The sequence below is a fragment of the Salmo salar genome, chromosome 01 (assembly GCF_965601325.2).
Source record: "Salmo salar chromosome 01, fSalSal1, whole genome shotgun sequence".
NCBI lineage: Eukaryota > Metazoa > Chordata > Actinopteri > Salmoniformes > Salmonidae > Salmo > Salmo salar.
In genome coordinates, this window is record NC_138291.1 from 159,659,562 (window position 1) to 159,686,736 (window position 27,175).

The following is a 27,175-nucleotide window of genomic DNA, read 5'->3' on the forward strand; positions in this document are numbered from 1 at the left end:
AATAATTGAATAACATGTATTTCTAAATTTATTTTGCGACGCTCGTGCACGCGACGTGTCCGGTCTGGTCAGCATGTAATAACACACAACATTGTTCAATGTTTCACTTGACTTTCTTTAGCATAATATTTCTAACAAGAATTTAAGCTTTCTGCCAATATCAGATGTGTCTTTGTCCTGGGAAATGTTCTAGTTACTTACAACCTCATGCTAATCGCATTAGCCAACGTTAGTTCTGAATTCTTATTTACAATGAAGGCCTACCCCGGCCAAACCCTAACGACGCTGGGCCAATTGTGTGCCGCCCTATGGGACTCCCAATCAGGCCGGTTGCAGAGGTGGAAAAAGTACTCAATTGTCATACTTGAGTAAAAGTAAAGATACCTTAATATAAAATGACTCAAGTGAAAGTAACCCAGTAAAATACTACTTGAGTAAAAGTCTAAGAGTATCAGATTTTAGATGTACTCAAGTACAGTGGTGAAAAAAGTACTAAATTGTCATACTTGAGTAAAAGTACATTTTAGTAGACGCTCTTATCCAGAGTGACTTACAGTAGTGAATACATACATTTCATACATTTTTCTCTGTACTGGTCCCCCGTGGGAATTGAACCCACAACCCTGGTGTTGCAAACACCATGCTCTACCAACTGAGCCACACGGGACCACAAAGCAAAAGTTAGTACAAAGTAAAAGTAAATTATATACATCAAATTCCTTATATTTAGCAAACCAGAAGGCAATTTTCTTTTTTTGACAGCTAGGGGCAACTCCAACACTCAGACATAATTCACAAAGGAAGCATTTATGTTTAATAAGTCCACCAGATCAGAGGCAGTAGGGATGACAAGGGACGCTCTCTTGATAAGTGTGTGAATTGGACCTTTTTCCTGTACTGCTAAGCATTCAAATTGTAACTAGTACTTTTGGGTATCAGGGAAAATGTATGGGGTAAAATGTACATCATTTTCTTTGGGAATATAGTGAAGTAAAAGTAGTCAAAATATGAATAGTAAAGTACAGATACACCAAAAAAGTACTTAAGTAGTACTTTGCAGTATTTTTACTCAAGTACTTTACACCACTGGCCGGTTGTGATACAGCCTGGAATTTAACCGGGGTCTGTAGTGACGCCTCCAGCACTGAGATGCAGTGCCTTAGACCGCTGCGCCACTCGGGAGTCCTACATGGCTCAGACCAGTGCCAGTGGTGCTCAAGCCAGGAAACAAAGGGATCCATTCCCATTGCAAGAGACGAACATAACTTCATGATGGACATAACTTCAATTTCTTTGACTAATAACAATAATTTGAGCTGTATAATAGAAACAATGGTCCCAAAACGGCTAACTTCAATTTAAATCAAGCACACCAAAAAAATATTTTCAGGTGACCTATATCTGATAATAAGAGCAAATAGAGCTCCAACACGGATCAAGTGGTGTAACATAAAGACAGACTGGAGTAATGTTTGCAAAACTTCTCACTTCAGGGCCTTTGTCTGTGTCACAGGCTTTGACAATCAGCTTGTCAGAAAACGTGCAAATGATCAATACCACACAATGATATGAGTTTGTAAAACATTAGGTGGATGCTCTGCTCAACATGAGAAATGTTGATTCAAAGGTACAAAACATTTAATATATACGGTGTATTTGGAAAGTATTACCCTTCCCTTTTCCACATTTTGTTACGTTACAGCCTTATTGTAAAATGTATTAAATTAATTTTCCCTCATCGATCTACACACAATACCCCATAATGACAAACCGAAAACAGGTTTATAAAACGTTTTAATAAAAAACATAAATACCTTATTTACATGAGTCTTCAGACCTATGCTGCATTCATGTGCTAGTCGCTACTAGGACATTTCCGACTTGCTAACAGTTTGTGGTTATATACGTGCCGCGTTCATGGATTCAGCAAGTCGGACATTTCCTTGTTCCGACAACATGTGAAGGCGGCACTACTCTGAGCTAAGGCCCTACGTTTTAACCACGCCCACCATTTGACGCAGTAACCAGACGATTTCCTCTTTCGCCATTTTTTGTGAGCGGATTACATCAGACAACTAGCCGTGTGCCTGTGGATGGGTCAGTTGGACATACACGACTCTTAAATGAAGGTACTTTTTTTTGTTGCTCTTACATGTAAGCGATTAAGTTAAAATTAATGTTGTGAGTGGTTGATTTTATAATAGCGTGGCATAAAATGACCTTGATCTCGAGTGATTCGAGACATTCACAGTCACACTGGACTTGGGCTGGGAGTGACAGCTAGTAAATTAGCAAGCTAACGATACTGCTGCTAACTACTACTAGTTAACTTACCATGCTGTCAGATACGCAAGTTAATGAACGATGTAGTGAGATATGTCAACTACAACTGACAGTTACGTTATGGTGGTCACAGCTGGTTAGTTATACGTTTGCTGTTTGTATTGTTTACTAGTTACTGTAGCTAACGTTAGCTCCTTTGCTAGCTAGTTATGTTGTTACTCTTGCCTAGTCATAACTCATAAAGCTAAGGTTAGCCAAGGGGTGGGTGTGTGCTTTTTTTCAGTCTTGTTTTGAAACATGTTAATTAACAGGGTTAGGGGGTTCGTTTTTTTAAGGTAAGTCACTCAGTGACCAAGAACGTTGTGTGTGTGAGTGACCATGTTACTTTTTCGCCGTGCTTCCCCAGTGACCCCAGCCAGGTGTTAACCCGGTGTGTATCCACCATGTTGAATGGGGTGTTCAGGCTGCATGGCCTGATGGTGGCGTCTCACCCCTGGGAGGTGATTGTGGGCACCATTGCCCTGACCGTCTGTCTCATGTCCATGAACAACCTGGCCACTAGCGACCAAATCTGCAGCTGGAGCAATGGCTGTCCCAAACTACAGGAGGTGAGCTGGCCTGGCACACAATAGAATGTGGACCATCTAGGACAATTATTATGTTTTATTCTAGTCTACCAAGATTAGTGTTGCGTCTAAAAGCTGCTGTGACACCACCACAGCAAAGACATCAGTCATGTTTGGAAAGAATATTAAATAGAATGCTTTCTCCTTCTACAGAGAATCCTAAACAGTGATGTAATCATTCTAACGGTGACACGCTGCATGGCCATCGTGTACATCTACTTTCAGTTCCAGAACCTTCGACAGCTGGGCTCCAAGTACATCCTTGGTAAGTCTCATTTCACAAGAACTGTAACAATACAAACATCTATTGTCTTGTGTACATGCACATGTAACTAACACCCACCTGATGATGTATGTTATGATTTGTTAATATGTTATGGTCTGTTCTGTGTTGCCTCTAGGTATAGCGGGTCTCTTCACAGTATTCTCCAGCTTTGTCTTCAGCACCGTGGTCATTCACTTCCTGGGGAAAGAGTTGACAGGCCTAAAGTAAGCATCCTCTTACTTGACTCGCCTAACCGGCTTTGAGAATAACTTTTCCAGATGTGAGATGCGCAACACTTCACAATATTCTGTCCTATTTTATTTTGTTATATTACATAATATTTTTTACTATAAAATAGTGATGCACCGATATGATACATTTTTGACCGATATCCGATATTTTCCTCGGCAAAAAAAACAATACCCGATACTAAAAATGTTAGTGGCCTTTTATGCATTCTAGTACAGTGACTTTGAGGTTAGCCTTCAAAATAAATGTATGGCATAATTCCACTATTTGTATTCATTTGCATCACTGTCAATTACGCTTTTCTTTTTTGAATGCAAACCGCAAATTCCTCTATTGTGCCTAATCGTTATTGTGGCTAGCTTCACAACACAACCAAGTCCGGTCGAGCCTCACTAGCCAGATGAAGTTAGCTGGATGCTTATAACGTTAGCTTTGGGCAACAGGGATAATTAGCTGGCTAGCCATTTATTTTCATGAACTGAAGTTCAATTTCAATAAGCGAACAAGTGGCAACCTAGCTAATACTTACACGGATTCCTAAATCATTGCTAAGAATAATGAAAATGAATACAGTTTCTACTGGTCGTTGTTTTCAGGCTGGTTGTATTGGTGCTAGCTAGGTATCCCAGAAGTTGCGTTTGAACAAATTATACTTTATTACCAACGTGGTATTGTAAACACATCATTCGTGGCCGGTGTTTGGTTGTTTGCAGACTTCTTTGTACAGCTTTGACAGTGCTACTGTATCTTTTTTGACACGTAAAGACCCAAACGGCGTTCCATAGTATGTATATCTTGAAGCTAATAGCAGTGACGCTATTACTGTGTAACTCCCGTAGGGCAACATCTGAAAAATAGCTCACATGATAGTGTGTACTGGTGCTCGACCAGTCGGCGAAAGACAACATCACCCACAACAGAGAACGGTTGATTGTCAAGGGCAATTCATTTCATTATATTGGCTTTAATGGATTTCGCCTTTTGAGTTATCTCGTTGAAAATGTCCTACTCTTTCAAATGACTGCTTGATCCACACAGCAGACTTTGTGGGCTAGGTTATGAATGCTGTGTTGCACAACACTTTACGTGGCGTCATTACGGCATGTACCTACGTTATACAGTTATACACGTCAGCTTTGACATCGGTTTTGTACATCGGCGTTAAACTAGACATGAGCCGATACCGATGTTGGCATTTTTAGCTAATATCGGCCGATTCCGATATGTTCACCGATTTATCGTGCATCCCTACTATAAAATAGGTGTGTCATGACTGGTAAGCGCTCAGGAAATGAGTGTGTCTTGTCTGCTAAATTAACAAAACAAGGCTATTCCATAAGCTTCTACAAGCAAGCTCCACTGCTGAGGTTACTACCTTTTTGGAGATTGTTTTACAATATATAATATAACCAGTTTATTTTAAAGTTTCGGTAATTTGATCTTGAACTTGTTTTTATTGATATTTTGGGGAAATTAGGATTTATTTGTAGTAGTTATTATAAATTAGCCACTGTTGGCATATACATCAAACAAAAATATCAATGCAACATGTAAAGTGTTGGCTCCGTGCTTCATGAGCTGAAATAAAAGATCCCAGGAAGGTGTATTTCTCTCAAATGTTGTTCACAGATTTGTTTACATCCCTGTTAGTGAGCATTTCTTCTTTGCCAAGATAAGACATCCACCTGACAGGTGTGGCATATCAAGAAGCTGATTAAAATGGCATGATCATTACACACGGGGGCAATAAAAGTCCACTCTAAAAGGTGCCGTTTTGTAACACAAAACACAATGCCACAGACGTCTCAAGTTTTGATAAAGCATGCAATTGACATGCTGACTGCAGGAATGTCCAGCAGAGCTGTTTCCAGCGAATTTAATATTAATGTCTCTACCATAAACTGCCTCTAACATCATTTTAGTGAATTTGGTGGCGGTGGGGTTATGGTATGGGTAGGCATAAGCTACGGATAACTAACACAATTGCATTTTATCGATCTCAGTTTGAACGCCAAAAATTACATGACGAGATCCTGATGCCCATTTTGAGGCCCTTTTTATTTTTTAAAGATATGTGACCAACTGATGCATATCTTTATTCCCAGTCATGTGTAATCCATAGATTAGGGCCTAATTAATTGAATTAAATTGACTGATTTCCTCATATGAACTAACTCAGTAAAATCAATTAAATTGTTGTTTTTATTTTTGTTCAGTATAGATACATGTGCACATTTTTTTCACAGTGTGGGCATTGTTCTAAAAATACCCGATTTATTCTTATTTTTTGAGAACTCTGGAAAAAAAAAAAAAGTGAGTACTCAAACAGTCAAATGTCAAATCCCTATCCCAGTCCTTACACTTGTCTTACATGTTATCCAGAACCCCTTTATGAAACGTAACTGTGTTTTCTCTCCTCAGTGAAGCTCTGCCATTCTTCCTGCTCCTCATTGACCTGTCCAAGGCCTGTACCCTGGCCAAGTTTGCCCTTAGCTCCAACTCACAGGTAAGCAACCTCTCTCAGTGCCTTCCACAGAATACATAAAACACTAATATATGTATATCTATGGTGCCCAGACTGCCCACACATCTCTGGGAAGCCAAGAAAGAATATTGGGACTCAACTGTTGTCTCAAGAAACAGTGGCTGGCTACTGGCATTTTTGGAGTAACTCACTATTATCATAGCTTTGCTGATGTGAGACTTCTGAACTAACTTTTATACCGGAGCTGCACTCTTGACCAGCGGAACAGAGATTCTTTAAATCAATGGGATTTAGTGGTTTATGTAAAGGGAAATCTTAACCTAGATGTGTGTTTTTCTATATAGGAAGAGGTGAGAGAAAACATCTCTCAGGGCATGGCTATCCTGGGACCTACCTTCACCCTGGATGCCTTGGTGGAGTGTCTGGTCATTGGAGTGGGCACCATGTCAGGTGTGCGTCAGCTGGAGATGATGTGTTGTTTCGGCTGCATGTCTGTCCTGGCCAACTACTTTGTCTTCATGACCTTCTTCCCTGCCTGCGTCTCCCTGGTCCTCGAGGTAAGGATGGGCACAGGAATAAAGATTCTGAGGTGTGTCTGAAATTGTGTGTGTCTGCGTTTGAGCTTGTGTGTGTCTGTTCTCTCTGGTCTTTAAGATAAGAGTCGGCATGTGAAGGGAGGCTTTTCAGACGTGTGTGTGTGTAACATCTCCTCACCTCTTTCTCCCTGTGTGTGTGCGTGTAGCTGTCCAGGGAGAGCCGCGAGGGCCGTCCCGTCTGGCAGCTGAGTCACTTTGCCCGTGTTATGGCTGAAGAGGAGGACAACAAACCAAACCCTGTTACACAGAGGGTTAAAATAATCATGGTAAAAATTGACCAACCTTAGCACTACCCCAAACCCTTAGTTAACAACCGTAACCCAGACAGTCAAGATCGCATGGTCACATTGGAGAAAGAACAGCATAATGAATATGTGCATAAAGAATGTGGACTCTTCTCTTCCTGTAGTCTCTAGGTCTGGTTCTGGTCCATGCCCACAGTCGTCTGGTGTCAGAGCAGCCAGGTCAGAACCGGACAGTGGAGGGCGCCAGCAGTAGTCTAGCTCTCGATGGGCCTACAGTCCAGAGGATGGACCAAGACTTCACTCTCTGGCCAATACCGCTCACCAGGTAAGTCATTATATCACCACTCCCGCCTCTGGGTGGTGGACTGGACTATTTCTAGAACATTCTCCCTCTGCCCTTCTGTTCTTGGTGACTCAGCCTCAACTGGGGCGGCAGGTAGCCTAGTGGTTAGAGCGTTGGGCCAGTAACCGAAAGGTTGCTTGATCCAATCCCTGAGCTGACAAGTTAAAAAATCTGTCGTTCTGCCCCTGAACAAGGCAATTAACCCACTGTTTCTAGGCCGTCATTGAAAATAAGAATTTGTTCTTAACTGACTTGCCTAGTTAAATAAATAAAAAAGAAACTGAATCTGTGAAAGCAAAATCTTGTAAAGTTTTTCAGCTCTCTCTTCTCTTGTTAGTATGGAGCTGGAGCAGGTGATAACCCTGGGTCTGGCTCTGCTGCTGGCTGTGAAGTACGTCTTCTTTGAGCCGGCTGAGACAGAGTTGTCCCTAAAAAGCCCCATCTCCAACTCTATCTCCGCCCCTGCACTGAGCCATAAGGGGGCTGAGGACTGCTGCAGGAGGGATCCTGCACCTGTTAAAATATCCCCGACAACCAACAGCACCCCAAACCCTTTGGCTAAAACTGATTCTAACATAGCAGCCAAAGAGGAAAGAGGTAAGCTGAGCCAAGGTTATTGTGCTTGATTTGTTTTGAGACTCCTCTGTTTATAATTTACAGCCTTCCCTGTAGCTCAGTTGGTAGAGCATGGTGTTTGCAACACCAGGGTTGTGGGTTCGATTCCCACGGGGGGCCAGCACAGAAAAAAATAAAATATATGAAATGTATGCATTCACTACTGTAAGTCGCTCTGGATAAGAGCGTCTGCTAAATGACTAAAATGTAAATGTATAAGTCTGTTGGTCTCATTGTTATGTCTCTCTCCCCTCCACTTTCTTCCTCACTCACTCTCTTTCTCTCTCACTCACTCTCTTTCTTTCTGTAGTTGAGGTGATTCAACCCCTGGTGGCCTCAATGGTGCAGAACGGTCCCTTCTCTCTGAATGGACCTCTTCCTCAGAGTTTAGGGGACAGTGCCCCCCCCCCACCTTCTTTCTTTACCCCAACTCCAGACACAACTACGTCTCTCCCCAACCCCCCCTCCCAGCCCCGCTCCCTGGACCAGTGTCTGTCCATCCTCAGAAACCCTGAGGTGAGCTTCCCCTTTACACAACTACGCTCAGGATCCAGCACCATACTATGTTAAACACAACTGTATTAAAACACAGCACAACCACTCAACACTTAGAAATATTACCATTCTTTGCTCACAATACTTAAACACGGTTCCTTTTCAGTCAGTCAACTTCGGTACAACATACTATGGGGAGTTGCACTATCGTGACTTTGGTTGAAGGTTCTACAATCACGCCTGACAAGGCCAATATAATCTGCACCTCGCTGGAAGCCTCTTCTTCCACAGGTGATAAGCGTGAGGCTCGGAATCATTCCTTCAAATATTCCGCTTTTCACGCTATTAAAACAATTGGAACACAAGACTGTTTTGCATTGCGCAAACGGTCCATAATTGGTAGAGCTTGCTCACCCCCTGGACGTTGTGTGCTGAAGTTTGTATGGTTCTCATAAGTTTCCTAATCACAAACAATTAGTTATTCTTCAATTTGCCTGGCTATAGCAATAAGTAAGATCGCTAACGTGACCGAAACGACGAAGGCTAATAAGCCGGTTTGCGACCATGCCCCAATGTCTGTAATGGTTGTCTTTTATGTCTCGGCTCGGTGCATGCCCTTGCTTTTTTTGTGTACGAGACTAGGGGACGGCTGGCACTGTTCCACTACTAGTCCGCGGTGGAGGTTCTCTTGTCAATTGTGTAGGATTCTTTAGGGGTCTTGGTGTTGTTGATAGTGACTTCTTCTCCCGGGTGCCTGTACCTCGTCTGAGTTGCGGCGACGTTTCAGGTCGTTGGTCGGGTCGAATGTCTCCTGGCTCCTGTGCACTGTGTCGCTGGTTTACGTGAGGCTATTCAACGAGTGGGTGAACAAATTATGTGGGTATAAATGATGTGGGTATACCCCTGCTGCCTGTGTCTGCCTTGGTTAAGCACCGCTTGCCTCTCTTCCCAGAAGGATTTAGGTCCCGGTCGCTTGGCTATTCTGAACGGACCGTGCTGCAGTCAAAGATGCTAGCTTAGACTAAAGAGCCTCTTGGCTAACGTCGTCTAGCATGCATAACTTCCGGTGAATAACGCTTACTAGTGTCCCCCCAGCGCTTTGGCAACCCCATTCCTATTCTCAATTCCTGGAGTTGGAGGGAGTAGTGAGAGCGGGGGCTTGCATGCTACTCCTATGAGGAAGTAGCCTCCGAGCAGCTGCACCACTCCACAAAAATGTCTGTGACGACAGTGCCCCTACGTTTTGTTACGGCATATGGGGTATTACGTCAGCCATTGCCGGAGCCCTCTGTGCCCATAAGGGGGGCCTGGCTTCATGCAGGTTATACAGAAGCACAATGTGTGTTGGAAGCTCGTCCATGTTTAATGCCCTTCTGGTACCACGTGTTCCATGGTATTCACAGGGTTCAACGGTTATCAATCTCCTCAGAGTGGGAGTAATAAGTTGGGCGATTCACTCTGTCCACAACGGGTCACCCCTCCCCCATAGGTGGCTCATTACAGGGATTCATTGCTAATTCCTGCCTGTATCTCACTAGTCCCTAATGAGGTCTCTAGTGATAAAGGCTATGGGACCTGTAGGCGATTGATGGTTGGTAGCGGAGTTGAGGGAACAAGCAGGGTTGGACACGACCATGCTATTATCCTACACACAGAAATGAGCTGCCTTTCTCCAGCTCAGCGCTTTTCATTCCTGGGAATAAGATTAGATTACGAATATTACCTGACACAAATGTGTCTGTTACCACAGAAGGGGTCCGTTTTTCAGAGCCGTCTTTCCTATTCCCAGCTAGTCTACAAGGTGCTCAAAAGCTGGAGAGCCAGTACCTGTCCCCAGTAACCTCCATGATAATGTTTTTTCCCCTGGGTCTATTTTTAATACGTGCGGTCCAGTGCTGGGTGCCAGCCAGGCTCGTTGTGACGACAGTACTGTCAATCGGGCTACATCGCTTATCGCTGGAGCCATGGGACCCATTGTGGGTCGGGCTTTAGGTAAACCTTTTTTTCAACTCCAAAGTTCCACAGTGTTCACAGATGTCAAAAGTGTTGTCTCCCGCATGTGAGTTTGATGAAAAGTGTCCCTTCTCCACATTCGCACACACTGTTGTCAAGAGTGGTGGAAATGGATGAAGAACCGATCTCTCCCAGTCCACAAGGTGGCGTCCCGCCCCTTCAGATGGAAGGTCACTGGAGGCTCACTGTCTGCGCCAACCAATGGCGTGCATGCGCAGTGTCACCCTGGATCATTGAACAGTGACGTCAGGGTACAGGCTACAATTTGTTGTGCGTCCCCCACGCTTCTGTAACGTCAACACGTCGACTGTTCCCGAGGCCTCAGTTCCTGTTTTGAGGGAGAAAATATCCTCCGGTCTCCAGAAGCAGGCAATCCGAATGGTTCCTCTGTTGAAGCTCCAGGAAGGCTGGTACCACTGGTATTTCCTGGTTCTGAAAAGGGATGTGACTTTGCGTTCCATTCTAGACCTACATGACCTCAGCAAGCACCTCAGTCTACAAACTCAGAATGCTCACGATCCGCCAGCTATTACAGCTGATTGGCTGGTGGCAGCGGAGTTGAGGGGGCAAGCGGTATTTTAAAAATCCTTGCTGCTCTCCCGTATTCAGTTTCTAGCTTAATAAGAAACCAGAAAAATGTGGATCTGACTCCATCTCAGCACATTCTGTTTCTGGGTCTCAAGCTAGACTCACTCAAGCTTTTCTATCCCCATGGAGGGTGTCTGGGTTCTGGTTCTGCTTAGCCAAATTTTGGCTAGGTCACACGTGAGTTCCTACGCCTATTGGGATGATGGCTTCTGTGATGGAAGTCATTACCGTGGGGCTATTGTTGACGAGACCCTATCAGTGCTGAGTGCTAGCCACTCACCTGGACGTATCTCGCAGCCTAAGCCGGTGGCTTTGAGTGTCCGTGTCAGGCCTATGGGCCGTGACCCAGTGGTGGGACCCTTGTCTATTGTCAGTGGGCTCCCATGGGCTGAGTTGTATCCCGCAAGGTGATCGGGAAAGACTCATCGGTGTGCGCTGAATGAAGGCAACTTGATTTGGGGGGGTATCGACACTGGTGCAGAGCCCACTGCATATCATTTACCCGGAGTGCCTAACGATGTACCTGGTGCTTCTCCCTGCTTTTGTTGGGCTGGCTTGTGGTGGTTAGAACCAACAATATGTCAGTGTTGGCGTGCATCAACAGAGGGGGAGAGACTGTCTCTCTCCCTCCTGACCTTTGCTCATTCCCTTTTGCTGGTGAGCAGTGCGAACATGCTCTCATTTTGGGTGATGCATGTCCCCGGTTGCCTCAATTCTGGTACAGATATTTTATCCAGGTGGGACCCTGTCTCTCAGGAAGGGAGGCTACACCCCTGGGTGGTTTCCCAGGTATGGCCCATTTTTGGCAGGGCTGATGTAGATCATTACGCATCGCAAGAAAATGCACAGTGGTCTATTTTTCTTGATGTGGGACCCGAGTGCCCCCTGTTGGCGCACCAATGGCCTCGGAACCCTCCTGTACGCGTTTTCGCCAGTGGTTCTGATTCCGCCCACGTTGGAGAGGGTGCGCAGGGAGGGATTATCATTGATTCTTGTGGCTCCCCGTTGGCCCAGGCAGCCTTGGTTCACGGAGATCATTTGCCTTTCAGGCGGGGACCCGTGGCAACTCCTGTTGCCCCGGGTCCTTGGGCAGGTTTAGCAAGCAAGGCCGGAGATTTGGTTCCTATGGGCCTGGCCCCTGATATTATTGCTGCCATTCAGTCTGCAAGGGTGCCCTCCATGAGAGGCTGTATGCGTATTGGTGGCAATTATTTGAGCTCTGGTGCCAAGATAAAGGACTTCTTCCTTTTTTAGTGCTCTGAGAGGGACATCCTTAAATTCTATCAGCATATTGATTGCGTGGGTGTAATACACTCGATTACTGCTACTCTAACTTCGGGCCATGCATACAAAGCCCTCCACCGCCCTCCCTTCGGCAAATCCGACCACGATGCCATCTTGCTCCCACCGTCTTATAGGCAGAAACTCAAACAGGATGTACCAGTGACTAGAACCATTCAACGCTGGTCTGACCAATCGGAATCCACTCTTCAAGATTGTTTTGATTAAGCGGACTGAGATATCTGAGGCTGATCGGACCATAACAACATCGATCTATGCGCTGACTCAGTGAGTGAGTTTATAAAGAAGTACATTGGAGATGTTGTACCCACTGTGACTATTAAAACCTACCCTAACCAGAAACCGTGGATTGATGGCGGCATTTGCGCAAAACTGAAAGTGCGAACCACCGCATTTAACCATGGAAAGAGGTCTGGGAATATGGCTGAATATAAACAGTTAGTTATTCCCTCCACAAGGCAATCAAACAAGCGAAATGCCGGTACAGGGACAAAGTGGAGTCGCAATTCAACGGCTCAGACACGAGACGTATGTGGCAGGGTCTACAGGAAATTACGGACTACAAAAAGAAAACCAGCTACGTCACGAACACCGACGTCACGCTTCCAGACAAACTAAGCCCATCCCTAGCCGCGTCCTCGGAGTATGCGCAGACCAGCTGGCTGATGTGTTTACGGACATATTCAATCGCTCCCTATCCCAGTCTGCTGTCCCCACATGCTTCAAGATGGCCACCATCCTGTACACAAGAAGGCAAAGATAACTGAACTAAATGACTACCGCCCCGTAGCACGCACTTCTGTCATCATGAAGGTCTTTGAGAGACTAGGGAAGGATCATGTCACCTCCACCTTACCGGCCACCCTAGACCCACTAAAGTTTGCATACCGCCCCAGCAGGTCCACGATGCAATCGCCATCACACTGCACACTGCCCTATCCCATCTGGACAAGAGGTATACCTATGTAAGAATGCTGTTCATTGACTACAGCTCAGCATTCAACACCATAGTACCCTCCAAACTCGTCATTAAGCTTGAGGCCCTAGGTCTCAACCCAGCTCTGTGCAATTGGGTACTGGACTTTCTGATGGGCCGCCCCCAGGTGGTGAAGGTAGGAAACAACATCTCCACTTCGCTGACCCGCAACACTGGGGCCCCACAAGAGTGCGTGCTCAGCCCCCTCCTGTACTCTCTGTTCACCCATGACTGCGTGGCCATGTACGCCTCCAACTCAATCAAAGTTTGCAGACGACACCACAGTAGTGGGCTTGATTACCAACAACGAGGAGAGGGCACTCGGAGTGTGATGTCAGGAAAAACAACCTCTCACTCAACGTCAACAAAACAAAGGAGATGATCGTGGACTTCAGGAAACAGCAGAGGGAGCACCCCCCTATCCACATCGCAGGGACAGCAGTGGAGAAGGTGGAAAGGTTTCTTAAATTCCTCGGTGTACACATCACGGACAAACTGAAATGGTCCACCCACACAGACAGTGTGGTGAAGAAGGCGCAATGGTGCCTATTCAACCTCAGGAGGCTGAAGAAATTTGGCTTGTCACCCAAAACCCTGAAAAACTTTTACAGATGCACAATCGAGAGCATCCTGTCGGGCTGTATCACAGCCTGGTACGGCAACTGCACCGCGCTCAACCACAAGGCTCTCCAGAGGGTGGTGAGGTCTGCACAACGCATCACCGGGGGCAAACTACCTGCCCTCCAGGAAACCTACACCACCCGATGTCACAGGAAGGCCAAAAAGATAATCAAGGACAACAACCACCCTGTGGCAGTGTGAACTGTCTTCACACTGCTACCATCCAGAAGGCGAGGCCAGTACAGGTGCATCAAAGCTGGGACTGAGGGACTGAAAACACAGCTTCCATCTCAAGGCCATCAGACTGCTTAACAGCAATCACTAACTCTGAGAGGCTGCTGCCTACATTGAGACCCGATCACTGGACACTAATAAATGGATCACTAGTCACTTTAAACAATGTCACTTTAATAATGTTTACATATCTTACATTACTCATCATATGTGTATGAACTCTATTTTATACAATCAATTGCACCTTGCCTATGCTGCTCGGCCATCGCTCATCCATCCATATATTTATATGGACATATTCTCATTCACTCCTTTAGAGTTGTGTGTATTAGGTAGTTTTTGGGAAATTGTTAGATATTACTGCACTGTCGGAACTAGAAGCACAAGCATTTCGCTACACTCGCATTAACATCTGCTAACCATGTGTATGTGACCAATACAATTTAATTTAGATTTTTTTGCACATTTTTACTCCTGAACTAACTTAGGCTTGCCATAACAAAGGGGTTGAAAACTTACTGACTCAAGACATTTCAGCTTTTCTCAATTGAATACTTTCTGAAGGCCCTGCATGTGTTAATATTGATATGTATTTATGGCTCTCTGCATATGCCTCTTTCCAGTTGGGCGCTCGTTTTCTTAGCAATGCCGAGGTGATGGAGCTGGTGACATCACGGAACATCCTGACCTATAAGCTGGAGGCTGTCATGGAAACACCAGAGAGGGGCGTGGTCATCCGGAGAGAGATGCTATCATCCAAACTACCATCACCCTCTGCCTTGGCTTGTCTTCCTTACAAGGACTATGACTACACTAAGGTAGCCTACTCATAGGGACTACAACTGCTGCTACTCCCGTTTACTGAAATAGACAGTTGAAGTAACCTTGGTCTGAAATCAACCCAGTAAGGTCTATTGTGGTACTGCCCTCACCCATCCCATGTCTTCCTCTCTTATCAGGTGATGGGCACCTGCTGTGAGAACGTTATTGGCTACATGCCCGTGCCAGTGGGCGTTGCTGGCCCTCTCCTATTGGATGGGAAGCAGTTCCATGTTCCCATGGCAACAACAGAAGGCTGCCTTGTGGCCAGCACAAACAGAGGATGCCGGGCCGTCGCTGTGAGTGTAAAGTATACGTCTATTGTAGTTTAACTCTCTGAGTGTAGAGTATATGTCTAGCGTGGGCTAACTCTGTGTCTCCTCTAACCTTCCTTTCTCTCTCCAGTTGAGTGGCGGTTGCAGCAGCAGGGTGCTAGCTGACGGTATGACGCGGGGTCCTGTTGTACGGCTGCCCTCAGCGTGCCGGGCTGTAGAGGTCAAGGCCTGGCTGGAGACCACAGAGGGCTTCAGGACCATCAAGGATGCCTTCGACCACACCAGCAGGTCAGGGTCAAAGGTTAAAGGTCACAGTCACCTCAGGGTCACACAGATCAATATATAGGTTGGGTCATGTTATAATGATCAGATTATCCAATCATACCTGTAACCTCACGTAATGTGGTTTATAGAAAATAACTGGCCCTAGGTCAGTGACTGGGGGCAACTTCTAGCTACTCTGATCTCAATGATGTAGTTTAAATTGGCCGTCACATAGTATTGTTCTGTTGTACAGTAGTTGCATATTTGCCTCTGTCTGTTAGGTTTGCCCGTCTGGACAAGCTATTGGTAGGTCTAGCAGGGAGGAACCTCTACATCCGCTTCCAGTCCCACACTGGAGACGCCATGGGCATGAACATGCTCTCTAAGGTCAGACTATGCTGTGTGTGTGTGTGTGTGTGAGTTACCATTCTAAAAGGTAATGCAGTAAAGGTGTCCATTTTAGAGAGGCTACATTCTTCAGAGGAATTACTTACTGGTGATGGAATGGACTAACAAGAATGCTGTTTCTGGTGTCTAATACCACATATGAACTGTCTCTGTGTGTGTCTGTAGGGTACAGAGCAGGCAGTGGGCAGACTCCAGCAGCAGTTCCCTGAGCTTCAGGTTCTAGCGGTGAGCGGAAACTACTGCACTGATAAGAAACCTTCAGCCATGAACTGGATCCTGGGCCGGGGAAAGTCTGCTGTGTGTGAGGTCACCGTCCCCGCCAGGGTGGTCCGAGAGGTATGTTACAGCTACAACAATCACAATCACAACCACACTCACAACCACACACACGGAGACGCACACTCACACACGCTCAAATTTGTTGGTACCCCTCCACAAAAAATGAATGCACAATTCTTTCACATAACTTGAAAAGTAATTGGCATCCACCATTGTTTATTCCATATTTTGCTTGAGATTTTTTTTATTCAACATAATATTGTAAATAATAAAATGGCATGGACAAAAATGAGCTGGACCCGTAACCTAATATTTTGTTGCACAACCTTTAGAGGCAATCACTGCAATCAAACGTTTTCTGTAGCTCTCAATGAGACTTCTGCACCTGTTAACAGGTAGTTTGGCCCACTCTTCCTGAGCAAACTGCTCCAGCTGTCTCAGGTTTGATGGGTGCCTTCTGCACCCATTAACAGGTAGTTTGGCCCACTCTTCCTGAGCAAACTGCTCCAGCTGTCTCAGGTTTGATGGGTGCCTTCTGCACCTGTTAACAGGTAGTTTGGCCCACTCTTCCTGAGCAAACTGCTCCAGCTGTCTCAGGTTTGATGGGTGCCTTCTGCACCCATTAACAGGTAGTTTGGCCCACTCTTCCTGAGCAAACTGCTCCAGCTGTCTCAGGTTTGATGGGTGCCTTCTGCACCTGTTAACAGGTAGTTTGGCCCACTCTTCCTGAGCAAACTGCTCCAGCTGTCTCAGGTTTGATGGGTGCCTTCTGCACCTGTTAACAGGTAGTTTGGCCCACTCTTCCTGAGCAAACTGCTCCAGCTGTCTCAGGTTTGATGGGTACCTTCTGCACCTGTTTACAGGTAGTTTGGCCCACTCTTCCTGAGCAAACTGCTCCAGCTGTCTCAGGTTTGATGGGTGCCTTCTGCACCTGTTAACAGGTAGTTTGGCCCACTCTTCCTGAGCAAACTGCTCCAGCTGTCTCAGGTTTGATGGGTGCCTTCTGCACCTGTTAACAGGTAGTTTGGCCCACTCTTCCTGAGCAAACTGCTCCAGCTGTCTCAGGTTTGATGGGTGCCTTCTGCACCTGTTAACAGGTAGTTTGGCCCACTCTTCCTGAGCAAACTGCTCCAGCTGTCTCAGGTTTGATGGGTGCCTTCTGCACCTGTTTACAGGTAGTTTGGCCCACTCTTCCTGAGCAAACTGCTCCAGCTGTCTCAGGTTTGATGGGTGCCTTCTGCACCTGTTAACAGGTAGTTTGGCCCACTCTTCCTGAGCAAACTGCTCCAGCTGTCTCAGGTTTGATGGGTGCCTTCTGCACCTGTTTACAGGTAGTTTGGCCCACTCTTCCTGAGCAAACTGCTCCAGCTGTCTCAGGTTTGATGGGTGCCTTCTGCACCTGTTTACAGGTAGTTTGGCCCACTCTTCCTGAGCAAACTGCTCCAGCTGTCTCAGGTTTGATGGGTACCTTCTGCACCCGTTAACAGGTAGTTTGGCCCACTCTTCCTGAGCAAACTGCTCCAGCTGTCTCAGGTTTGATGGGTGCCTTCTGCACCCGTTAACAGGTAGTTTGGCCCACTCTTCCTGAGCAAACTGCTCCAGCTGTCTCAGGTTTGATGGGTGCCTTCTGCACCTGTTTACAGGTAGTTTGGCCCACTCTTCCTGAGCAAACTGCTCCAGCTGTCTCAGGTTTGATGGGTGCCTTCTCCAGACTGCAAGTTTCAGCTCTTTCCATAGATGTTCGATAGGATTGAGATCTGGACTCATAGAAGATCACTTCAGAATAGTCCAATGTTTGGTTATTATCCATTCTTGGGTGCTTTTAGCTGTGTGTTTTGGGTCATTATCCTGTTGGAGGACCCATGACCTGGGACAGCTTTCTGACACTGGGTAGTACGTTTCGCTCCAGAATGCCTTGATAGTCCTGCACAGATTCAAGGCACCCTGTGCCAGGCGCAGCAAAGCAGCCCCAGAACATAACCGAGCTTCCTCCATGTTTCACTGTAGGTATGGTGTTCTTTTCTTTGAAAGCTTCATTTTTTCATCTGTGAACAGAGCTGATGTGACTTTCCAAAAAGCTCCAGTTTTGACTCATCTGTCCAAAGGACATTCTCCCAGAAGTGGTCCTCCTGGGTCTTCTTCCATGGAGCCCACTTTCACTCAAAAAGCGACGGATGGTGCGATCAGAAACAGACGTACCTTCACCTTGGATCTCTTTGGCAGTTATCCTTGGTTCTTTGTCAACCATTCACACTATCCTTCTTTGCGGCCGCGCCCAGGGAGGTTGGCTACAGTTCCATGGACCTTAAACTTCTTAATAATATTTGCAACTGTTGTCACAGGAACATCATGCTGCTTAGAGATGGTCTTGTAGCCTTTACCTTTACCATGCTTGCCTATTATTTTCTTTCTGATCTCCTCAGACAAATCTCTGCTTTGCTTTCTCTGGTCCATGTTCAGTGTGGTGCACACAATAACACCAAACAGCACAGTGACTACTTTACTCCATTTAAATAGGCTGAATCACTGATTACGAGATTGGAGACTAATTAAAGAAACTAATTAGTTTCAAATATCACTAATCTAATTATTTGTTATCTTTTCTAAGGGGTACCAACAAATGTGTCCGGGGCATTTTAGAATATCTCTGTAGAATAAGCAATAATTCATCTCTTTTCACAGCTTCTTTGCTTTATTCTATGACATACCAAAGGCATGCAAGTATACATGATAAAATAGCTTTTAATTTCATCACTTTTCAGGAGGAATGAAGCATTATTTCAATGAGCTGTAAGGGTACCAACAAATGTGAGCATGTCTGTACGTTGAGACACAGGGTACATACACACTGAGACATACTGACTTGGAAGAACTGAACTGGTGGAAGCAAATATTTTAGACACTACAGTGATTTCCCCCTTCCTTTGTTTTGAGATGATGCTCTCTGTCTCTCCAGGTCCTAAAGACCAGTACTACTGCCCTAGTAGAGTTGAACATCAATAAGAATCTAGTGGGCTCAGCCATGGCTGGTAGTATAGGAGGCTTCAATGCTCACGCTGCTAACATCGTAGCTGCCATCTACATTGCCTGTGGACAGGTACTTAAAAAGAAACGTCTGATCTTCTGAGATTCTGTCTTACCTAAACCAATAAAAATATATTTGTCCTATATAATCTCCCCCCCTTCCCTCTCTCTCTCCAGGACCCAGCCCAGACAGTGGGCAGCAGTAACTGTATAACTCTGATGGAGCAAGCAGGTCCTGAAGGAGAGGACCTGTATATCAGCTGTACCATGCCCTCTATAGAACTGGGCACTGTAGGAGGGGGAACCAACCTGGCACCACAACAATCCTGTCTACAGGTACTCTCTGTGTGTGTGTGTGTGTGTGTGTGTGTGTGTGTGTGTGTATCTGTGTGTTAACCCCTCCAATAAGGATATGTATTAACCCGTATGCGTGTCCATTGTAGATGCTGGGTGTGCAGGGTGCCAGTCTAACTGGTCCAGGGGATAATGCCCGTCAGTTGGCCAGCGTGGTCTGTGCCACAGTCCTGGCAGGAGAACTGTCTCTGATGTCCGCTCTCGCCGCCGGACACCTCGTACAGAGTCACATGACCCACAACAGGTAACCTACACTACCCATAACCCCCTGACTCACAGTAGGTATACTACACTTAACCCTCATGGCTCACAACTACACTCCAGAGACTCTTCTAAAAGGGAGAATGCTACTCTGTTCACACTTCCTGAAAAAGATTAATGACTGCTTTACTTTCAATGTTTCTTTTTCCCTCTCAGATCTCAAGCCAATGTGCCACAAATAGCTCAGTCCCACTTAGAGGAGGCTGCGTGACAGATACATTACAACCAATCACAATGAGCCTTCTAGTGATAGAGGACCTGCAGTGAATTCTGGGAGCTGAGGATTAGCCCAGTGTGAGCATTCTCCTTTCATCTCAGAGCATCCAGCCTGCAACAATACATCCTCCTACCCAGAAGATGGCTGCTGTTCATTTTATTTCAACAGAAATAAAACTGCTAATGGAACAGTTTTGGAAAGGAGTGGTTTGGGCTGGACACTCTGGGGGAGAAGTACTTCTGTCTGCTGCTAACCTCAGATATCTGACTGGTTAATACACTGTGCAGAATGGAACTCAAAGGACTCTGTTTATTCACTGTGTGTGCAGTGGGATTGTCTGAATGGGGGAAAAAAAGATTTTGTATTTTATTATTTTTGATTTTTGCAAATTCACAAATGTGCCATTGTCTTTAAAATGGCCACCGGAATCATGTGGACAGACTGACGAAGTTGAAATTAGAATTTAATTTGCAGAAGCATTTGGTCTTTAATGGCTGTGTGCCCACAGCCACACAACCCCCTATGTCATGGACAACAGGTTTGTTGTGATCAAATGCCCTGAAGCAATATTTTTATTTATTTATGGGTACATTCTAGAGGCACACATTCAGTGTATGTGCAGGTGATCAGCTTCTTACAGTATCTGGAGAAGTGCCAGGGCAATATACTGTAATCTGTGCAGGATTGGGCAGAATGCAACCCAAATCTTCTGACTAAATCTTTGGTTAAAACGTTGCTAAGGGCAAGATGTTTTGCACTAAGTTGACAAATAGTTGTTTGAGGCAAGCCTAGTATTGCCGTAGATAGTTTAGTTTCAAATTAAACCTGCCATACCTCGTGATTTTAATGTATGAATTTGTTTTATCAATAATGTTGGATAAATGTCAAACCAAGGTGCTAGCTATAATGTGAGTGTACAGTATGATTTAATGATTGAGTGTTCTTGGTCTGAGTATATGCCTTACACTGCAGTGTTTTGCGGTACCTTTTTATTGGGAATGTGTAAGAAATGGTTTGATTCAATCCGTAGCACTGAAAATCCGCCGTATAGCACAACTTGAAATTTGAGCTGACATATGCAGTGTTGAAACATTGCCTTTTAAATTTCAATTGCGCTATTAGTCTGCCTTTAAATGGTGTCTAAACCACTACAGTTGAGGTTTGGGACTAAAGTTGCATTGCTTCAGCGAGTGTTTAGATGTATGTGGGAATACCGGATGAAACAAAGCCATACAAGTCGCCTTCAATAAACTGCTTTTAAGAGACTAACTATTTATTGGAAAAGGACAAGGTTATGTTTGCTATTTGTTGGGTAGCATTTCCCAAACTCGGTCCCTAGGGTAGCATTTCCCAAACTCGGTCCCAAGGGGTGCATATTTTGGTTTTTGCCCTAACAATACACAGCTGATTCAAATTCTCAAAGCTTGATTAGTTTATTTAAATCGGCTGTGTAGTACTAGGGCAAAAACAATGTTCACCCCTTGGGGTCCCAAGAACCGAGTTTGGGAAACCCTGCCTTAGGTTCATTCCAACAAGCCATATGTCACTGTCAACTGGTTTTCTAGTCACATGTATTTTGTCACAACCCAAATACCATGACTTATTGGCTTTCAGTAGAATTACTGACATTGAGTTTGTAGATGGTGAGAGAAGGGGGGGAAAACAAGGATTCAAAGCACACCGAACTGGAGAAAAATGTGAATTTAATTTTTCTTTCCAAACAGAGCTAAAGAAGTGCCACATTTTCACAGTATGGTTTTAAGTCAATCCCAAAAGATTTTGCATGACCACTTGTATTTACATTCAGTGCAACTTAATTCATAGAGATATTGGGGCAGTTTCTCAGACCCACATTGTGCCTATTCCAGGACAAATGAATGTAGAACATGCATTTTTAGTCCAGAAGTGGGCTCAATCAGAGTCTGGGAAACCAGACTTTGAATTGTCTTTCCCACCAGGTTTTTCTTCACTTGGCTTTATACATAAATTGTGCTATCAATTATTGGATGACTTTGCACACTGGTGAATGTTCAAAGTTAAAATCACTTGATCAGTTGGGGAATGAAAGCCAGCATACAGTTCACATCCTCCAAGGATATTTTATGTGAAAATCAATTTCTGCTGATTGCAATATCACAATTAAGAGGTATGACATGAATTTGACATTAACCCCCAAACCCTTTAGTTTCATATAAATAGGTATCTGAAATGAAAGACTTGGGTTTTCACTCTGTGGAGACAGTCATTGTTTCACTGAAGTGCCCAGCAGGAGACAAAGCTTCTGTCCTCTGTAAAACATAGGAGCTGTCTAAATACCTTGAAAGGGCCTGCTTCCTTCCTCCCTTTCTAGAAGTAATGACTGACTGAACATCAGGCCAATTGGAGAAGTGAAAGTCAAGTTTCAGGTTTCCATTCAGTCATATCAGGGTTGATTATTTCAACGAAGAGAGGAGGATAATCTGGTATTGGAACTCAGGCCTAGGCACTTCTCTAGTGATTTCATATGGGTGTACTGTCTATCAGCACCCTCTCACCTACCCCATCCCAAAACGTACTGGGTTATCTCCCCCAGTCTAAGGCATATGGAGTCGATTCAGTCACAAAAAGCATCTGCAGGCATAAAAAAAAGACAGTTCTGAAGCAGAGATGGTTGCTGACATGATATACAGTTATAATGAAGATATCTAAAACCCCAACTCTAACTTGTGCTGCTACAGCATGTCATCACTAACCACGTTTCCAACCAGTTTTTATTTGAAAAAAGAAATCGCGACAGCTGTGCTAGAAACTAAGTTTCGGTAAATTGTTTTAAATGCCAACAGAATTTGTTCGTTCAACATGTTGATCTTTGTGTCTAAAATTAATCATGAGTGAAATGGTGGAAATGCTTTTATGCACAAATATTGATATAACCATAATATTGTGAGTCACAATGATATGGTGTGTGGACCTCCCACTACGACTCGGGAAACCATGCCGTTTATTAGACTACAGATGAAATAGGCTAAATTATGAATTTTACAGGGTAATGAAAGTACACGGTGATGAGCTTGATGTTCCTTTCCAATAAATAGAGGGTCTTATTCCGGTGACATGATGATCAACTTGACAAATATAAATATTCTCGCTCTAATCCATAATAATCTCATGTAGACTAGCCTACCAGCACTGTATCTGCGAGTTGTTTGCTAGAGCGCACGTGCCAAGACAAGAGTAGGCACATTTGCTATTTATGGCAACAGCTGTGTCAAAACGCGATGGAAGGACATGGAATTTTAGATTTTTATTCAGTACATGAAAAAAGTACATAGTGTGCACTACGTCATCACGCACTGATTTTTATCAACAAGTCAGTTTGGTGGGAAAATTCTCATTCTTTATCACCAATTGGATGGAAACCTAGCTATTGACTCAAGTACAACCACCAAAATAAAGAAACAAACATTTTCAACATTTGAAAACAAAATAAACTTTTAGTCTCGTCCCTCCATCAGCACCAGCAAAGTGGTGTTTTCACCAGGGAGACAAAGACCAAAAGGTCAAGTCTTATATCATAGGGGTCATAGTTCAATGACACCCCTCTACACTGTTTTTTTTACAAACACAACATTCATTCTGGGGGGAAAAAAAAGGAGGCCAAATTGTTTTGTCGTACTCGAAAAATTAGCAGCATGAGAGTAAGCTGTGACACCACTGATTATTATAAAAAGCAAAATCAACACAAAATATTAACACTCCATTTCTTAAAAAAGGACAACTACAAAAAGCAGGACTAAAATAGAGCCATGTTCTTTCTTTATGTCTTAAATTGCTTTCTTATAAATTTCTTAACACATACATTTATATATTATATCAATATATCTCTGCCAGAAAAGGGATCATTTTTTTTACATTTAGGCTATTCTCATAGGTCTTTCTGCATTAGCATGCGAGCTAATGTGGAAGCTAGCATAAGAACTAGCTTGAGAGCTAGCATAGGAAACTAGCATGCGAGCTAGCATAGGAAACTAACATGAGGAGCGAGCTAGTATAAAGAACTAGCATGAGGTGTAGAATGGGAACCTAGCATTGAAGCTAGCATGAGGGCTTACATTGAAGCTAGCTGGAGACCAAGTTAGAGACCAAGCATGAGGGCTAGCTATGTTCGGGTTGTCATGGTATGCTATGTTCGGAACAGTCTTGTGTGGACAGTGGTGTAGTGAGTCCTGTGAACCTCAGAAGAGAATAGGTTTCACTGATGTTTTCTCCTGGACGTAGCCAGTGAAACGTTTGAGGAACTTGGGGTACTCCCTCTTGGCCACGGCCCTCAGGACTGAGGCAGGAGCCCAGCCTCCCGGGTTCACTTAGATGAAAAGGAAATACACGTTACACAGGATATCACAAAGAACAGGTTAATTCACAACACCTGTAGATTCATATACAATATATAGTCTAATGATACTGGCCCTGCTTCAAATATCACAAAACCTATTTGAAGAATACATAGTTATTGGTACTGTATATAAACTCAGCAAAGAAACAAACGTCCTCTCACTGTCAACTGCGTTTATTTTCAGCAAACTTAACATGTGTAAATATTTGTATGAACATAAGATTCAACAACTGAGACAAACTGAACAAGTTCCACAGACATGTGACTAACGTGTCCCTGAACAAAGGGGGGGGTTCAAAATCAAAAGTAACAGTCAGTATCTGGTGTGGCCACCAGCTGCATTAAGTACTGCATTGCATCTCCTCCTCATGGACTGCACCAGATTTGCCAGTTCTTGCTGTGAGATGTTACCCCACTCTTCCACCAAGGCACCTGCAAGTTCCCGGACATTTCTGGGGGGAATGTCCCTAGCCCTCACCCTCCGATCCAACAGGTCCCCAGACGTGAGATCTGGGCTCTTCACTGGCCACGACAGAACACTGACATTCCTGTCTTGCAGGAAATCACGCACAGAACGAGCAGTATGGCTGGTGGCATTGTCATGCTGCAGCGTCATGTCAGGATGAGCCTGCAGGAAGGGTACCACATGAGGGAGGAGGATGTCTTCCCTGTAACGCACAGCGTTGAGTTGCCTGCAAAAGCTCAGTCCGATGATGCTGTGACACACCGCCCCAGACCATGACGGACCCTCCAAATCGATCCCGCTCCAGAGTACAGGCCTCGGTGTAACGCTCATTCATTTGACAATAAACGCAAATCCCACCATCACCCCTGGTGAGACAAAACCGCGACTCGTCAGTGAAGAGCACTTTTTGCCAGTCCTGTCTGGTCCAGCGACGGTGGGTTTGTGCCCATAGGCGACGTTGTTGCCGGTGATGTCTGGTGAGGACCTGCCTTACAACAGGCCTATAAGCCCGCAGTCCAGCCTCTCTCAGCCTATTGCGGACAGTCTGAGCACTGATGGAGGGATTGTGCGTTCCTGGTGTAACTCGGGCAGTTGTTGTTGCCATCCTGTACCTGTCCCGCAGGTGTGATGTTCAGATGTACCGATCCTTTGCAGGTGTGGTTACACGTGGTCCTGTAGCGCTGTCTTAAGTGTCTCACAGTACGAACATTGCAATTTATTGCCCTGGCCACATCTGCAGTCCTCATGCCTCCTTGCAGCATGCCTAAGGCACGTTCACGCAGATGAGCAGGGACCCTGGGTATCTTTCTTTTGGTGTTTTTCAGAGTCAGTAGAAAAGCCTCTTTAGTGTCCTAAGTTTTCATAACTGTGACCTTAATTGCCTACCGTCTGTAAGCTGTTAGTGTCTTAACGACCGTTCCACAGGTGCATGTTCATTAATTGTTTATGGATCATTGAACAAGCATGGGAAACAGTGTTTAAACCCTTTACAATGAAGATTTGTGAAGTTATTTGGATTTTTGCAAATTATCTTTGAAAGACAGGGTCCTAAAAAAGGGACGTTTCTTTTTTTGCTGAGTTTACATGGCTATTGTAATACTGCTTATTTGTCCGTTCTAGCATGGTCATCTGTCGTGGCTATCAGAGTGATTTAGGAGGTGAGCTCACCGTTGGCGACGTAGGTGATTTTACAGGTGATGTTGTCTCTGCTGATCTCTCTGTCGCCCTCTGGTGGGCTTACCAGGGTCTGGCAGATCATGGCGATGTTGATTTTGGCACGGACACACCTGTTGGTGGGCTGAGGGGGGGACAACGATATGAAAGATCATCAATTCACAAGCATTGACCAAAGAAAATATAAGATAAATATTTGTATGCATGTTTAGTCTCTACCTTGATGAACCAGGTCGTTATTGTAACAGCCCCCCCCACAAATAGATTAAGGTTAGTCTGGGGAATCAGGAATTCCTGGAAAAGCCCATCTCCAAAAAGACTAGACTGAGATTGACCATGGCGTTGTCGTGGTCCACAGAGAAGTTGCAGACCAGCCAGGTGTCTGGGTCACCAGGGGTAGGGGGGTTATACTGACCATGGCGTTGTCGTGGTCCACAGAGAAGTTGCAGACCAGCCAGGTGTCAGGGTCGTTCTCGTTGTTAGCCAGGATCTTCCTCATGGCAGACAAGTAGAGCACATCTCTCTGAGAAGCAGGCCACACCCTCTGCAACACACACACACGTAGGTTTTACTTTCAGTCATTTAGTAAACACACTTAAAAGGCACTCTTTATGCAATTAAAATGTCTATTGTGGTGGGATGTTCAGTGGAACAAATGTTTTAAAAACGCTAAAGGTGTCTGGGTTTGAAACCTTGGCATCTGTGTTTAACTCATTCTCTCTTACCTTGTGTGTCTGATAGACGATAACAGCATTTTCCGATAACGTCTCCACAACATTGAAGTTCTCAATTGTAGCTGAATTACAGTAAAGAGAGACCAGAATAAGAATATATCAAATAAATCACTGAATTATTGAACATTGAGACCTTACTACAGAGATTGGCAACATTGCAGGAAATGACAGTATTGAAAACTGAAGTGCCAGATGCAATTCTGTGTTTTAAAACCATTTATCAAGATCCCATCTGACAAATAAAATGACTTTACAATGCAGTCCAGGGATGGTGCACCTCCCCAGCTTTGTTTGCCTTACATATTGAGCCCCTAGCACCAAACGATAAGGTAACATTAGGAACTACAAGGTATTACCCTCCGAGGAAAATAGCATAAAAATCACCTTGTATGCTGAGGACGTGCTAGTTTGTAATACTTGCCTCCCAAAACTAACAAATATGTTAGAAGGATATGGTTACAATTCAGGATACAAACTAAATTATACAAAACACAAAATCTACTCTAACTATACCCCATTACAGGAAATAAAATATACATATGGTGTTAATAGAAAGAACCATGAATTCTGCTCTGTATCAGAGAATTCTACAG

The 27,175-nt window shown here is 44.7% G+C and overlaps 2 protein-coding genes across 4 annotated transcripts in view; one reads left to right on the forward strand and one right to left on the reverse strand.

Annotated features, from left to right (window-relative positions):
* The first annotated feature begins 1,999 nt into the window (after positions 1-1,999).
* On the forward strand, positions 2,000-21,106 carry hmdh (3-hydroxy-3-methylglutaryl-coenzyme A reductase). Of its 2 annotated transcripts, none has more exons than XM_082955766.1 (19): positions 2,000-2,129; positions 2,690-2,891; positions 3,063-3,174; positions 3,311-3,398; positions 5,845-5,929; positions 6,253-6,465; positions 6,651-6,770; positions 6,914-7,074; positions 7,430-7,689; positions 8,018-8,223; positions 14,560-14,754; positions 14,896-15,054; positions 15,161-15,318; positions 15,576-15,681; positions 15,868-16,038; positions 18,938-19,078; positions 19,183-19,341; positions 19,449-19,603; positions 19,777-21,106. In XM_082955766.1, the coding sequence occupies exons 2-19, from the start codon at positions 2,727-2,729 to the stop codon at positions 19,829-19,831; spliced, it is 2,709 nt and encodes a 902-aa protein (XP_082811892.1). In that variant the 5' UTR covers positions 2,000-2,129; positions 2,690-2,726; the 3' UTR covers positions 19,832-21,106.
* A 417-nt stretch (positions 21,107-21,523) lies between these two features.
* The window catches only part of LOC106567816 (ceramide transfer protein), a 55,446-nt gene continuing 49,794 nt past the window's right edge, over positions 21,524-27,175 (reverse strand). For both annotated transcript variants that reach the window (XM_014137589.3, XM_014137581.3), the window contains 4 exons: positions 26,574-26,644; positions 26,264-26,392; positions 25,843-25,972; positions 21,524-24,179 (listed from right to left, as the gene is read on the reverse strand). In XM_014137589.3, the coding sequence (XP_013993064.2) occupies positions 24,052-24,179; positions 25,843-25,972; positions 26,264-26,392; positions 26,574-26,644 (458 nt within the window). In that variant the 3' untranslated portion in view covers positions 21,524-24,051. The remainder of the gene's footprint in view (positions 24,180-25,842; positions 25,973-26,263; positions 26,393-26,573; positions 26,645-27,175) is intronic.

What these genes read in the sequence shown, in the direction of transcription:
- hmdh (XM_082955766.1), top strand. Translation starts at nt 2,727, where the DNA reads ATGTTGAATGGGGTGTTCAGGCTGCATGGCCTGATGGTGGCGTCTCAC. An exon ending in AGCAGCCAAAGAGGAAAGAG is followed by an intron (nt 7,690 to 8,017) that starts GTAAGCTGAGCC and finishes TTCTTTCTGTAG; the next exon opens with TTGAGGTGATTCAACCCCTG. An exon ending in AGTCACATGACCCACAACAG is followed by an intron (nt 19,604 to 19,776) that starts GTAACCTACACT and finishes TTTCCCTCTCAG; the next exon opens with ATCTCAAGCCAATGTGCCAC.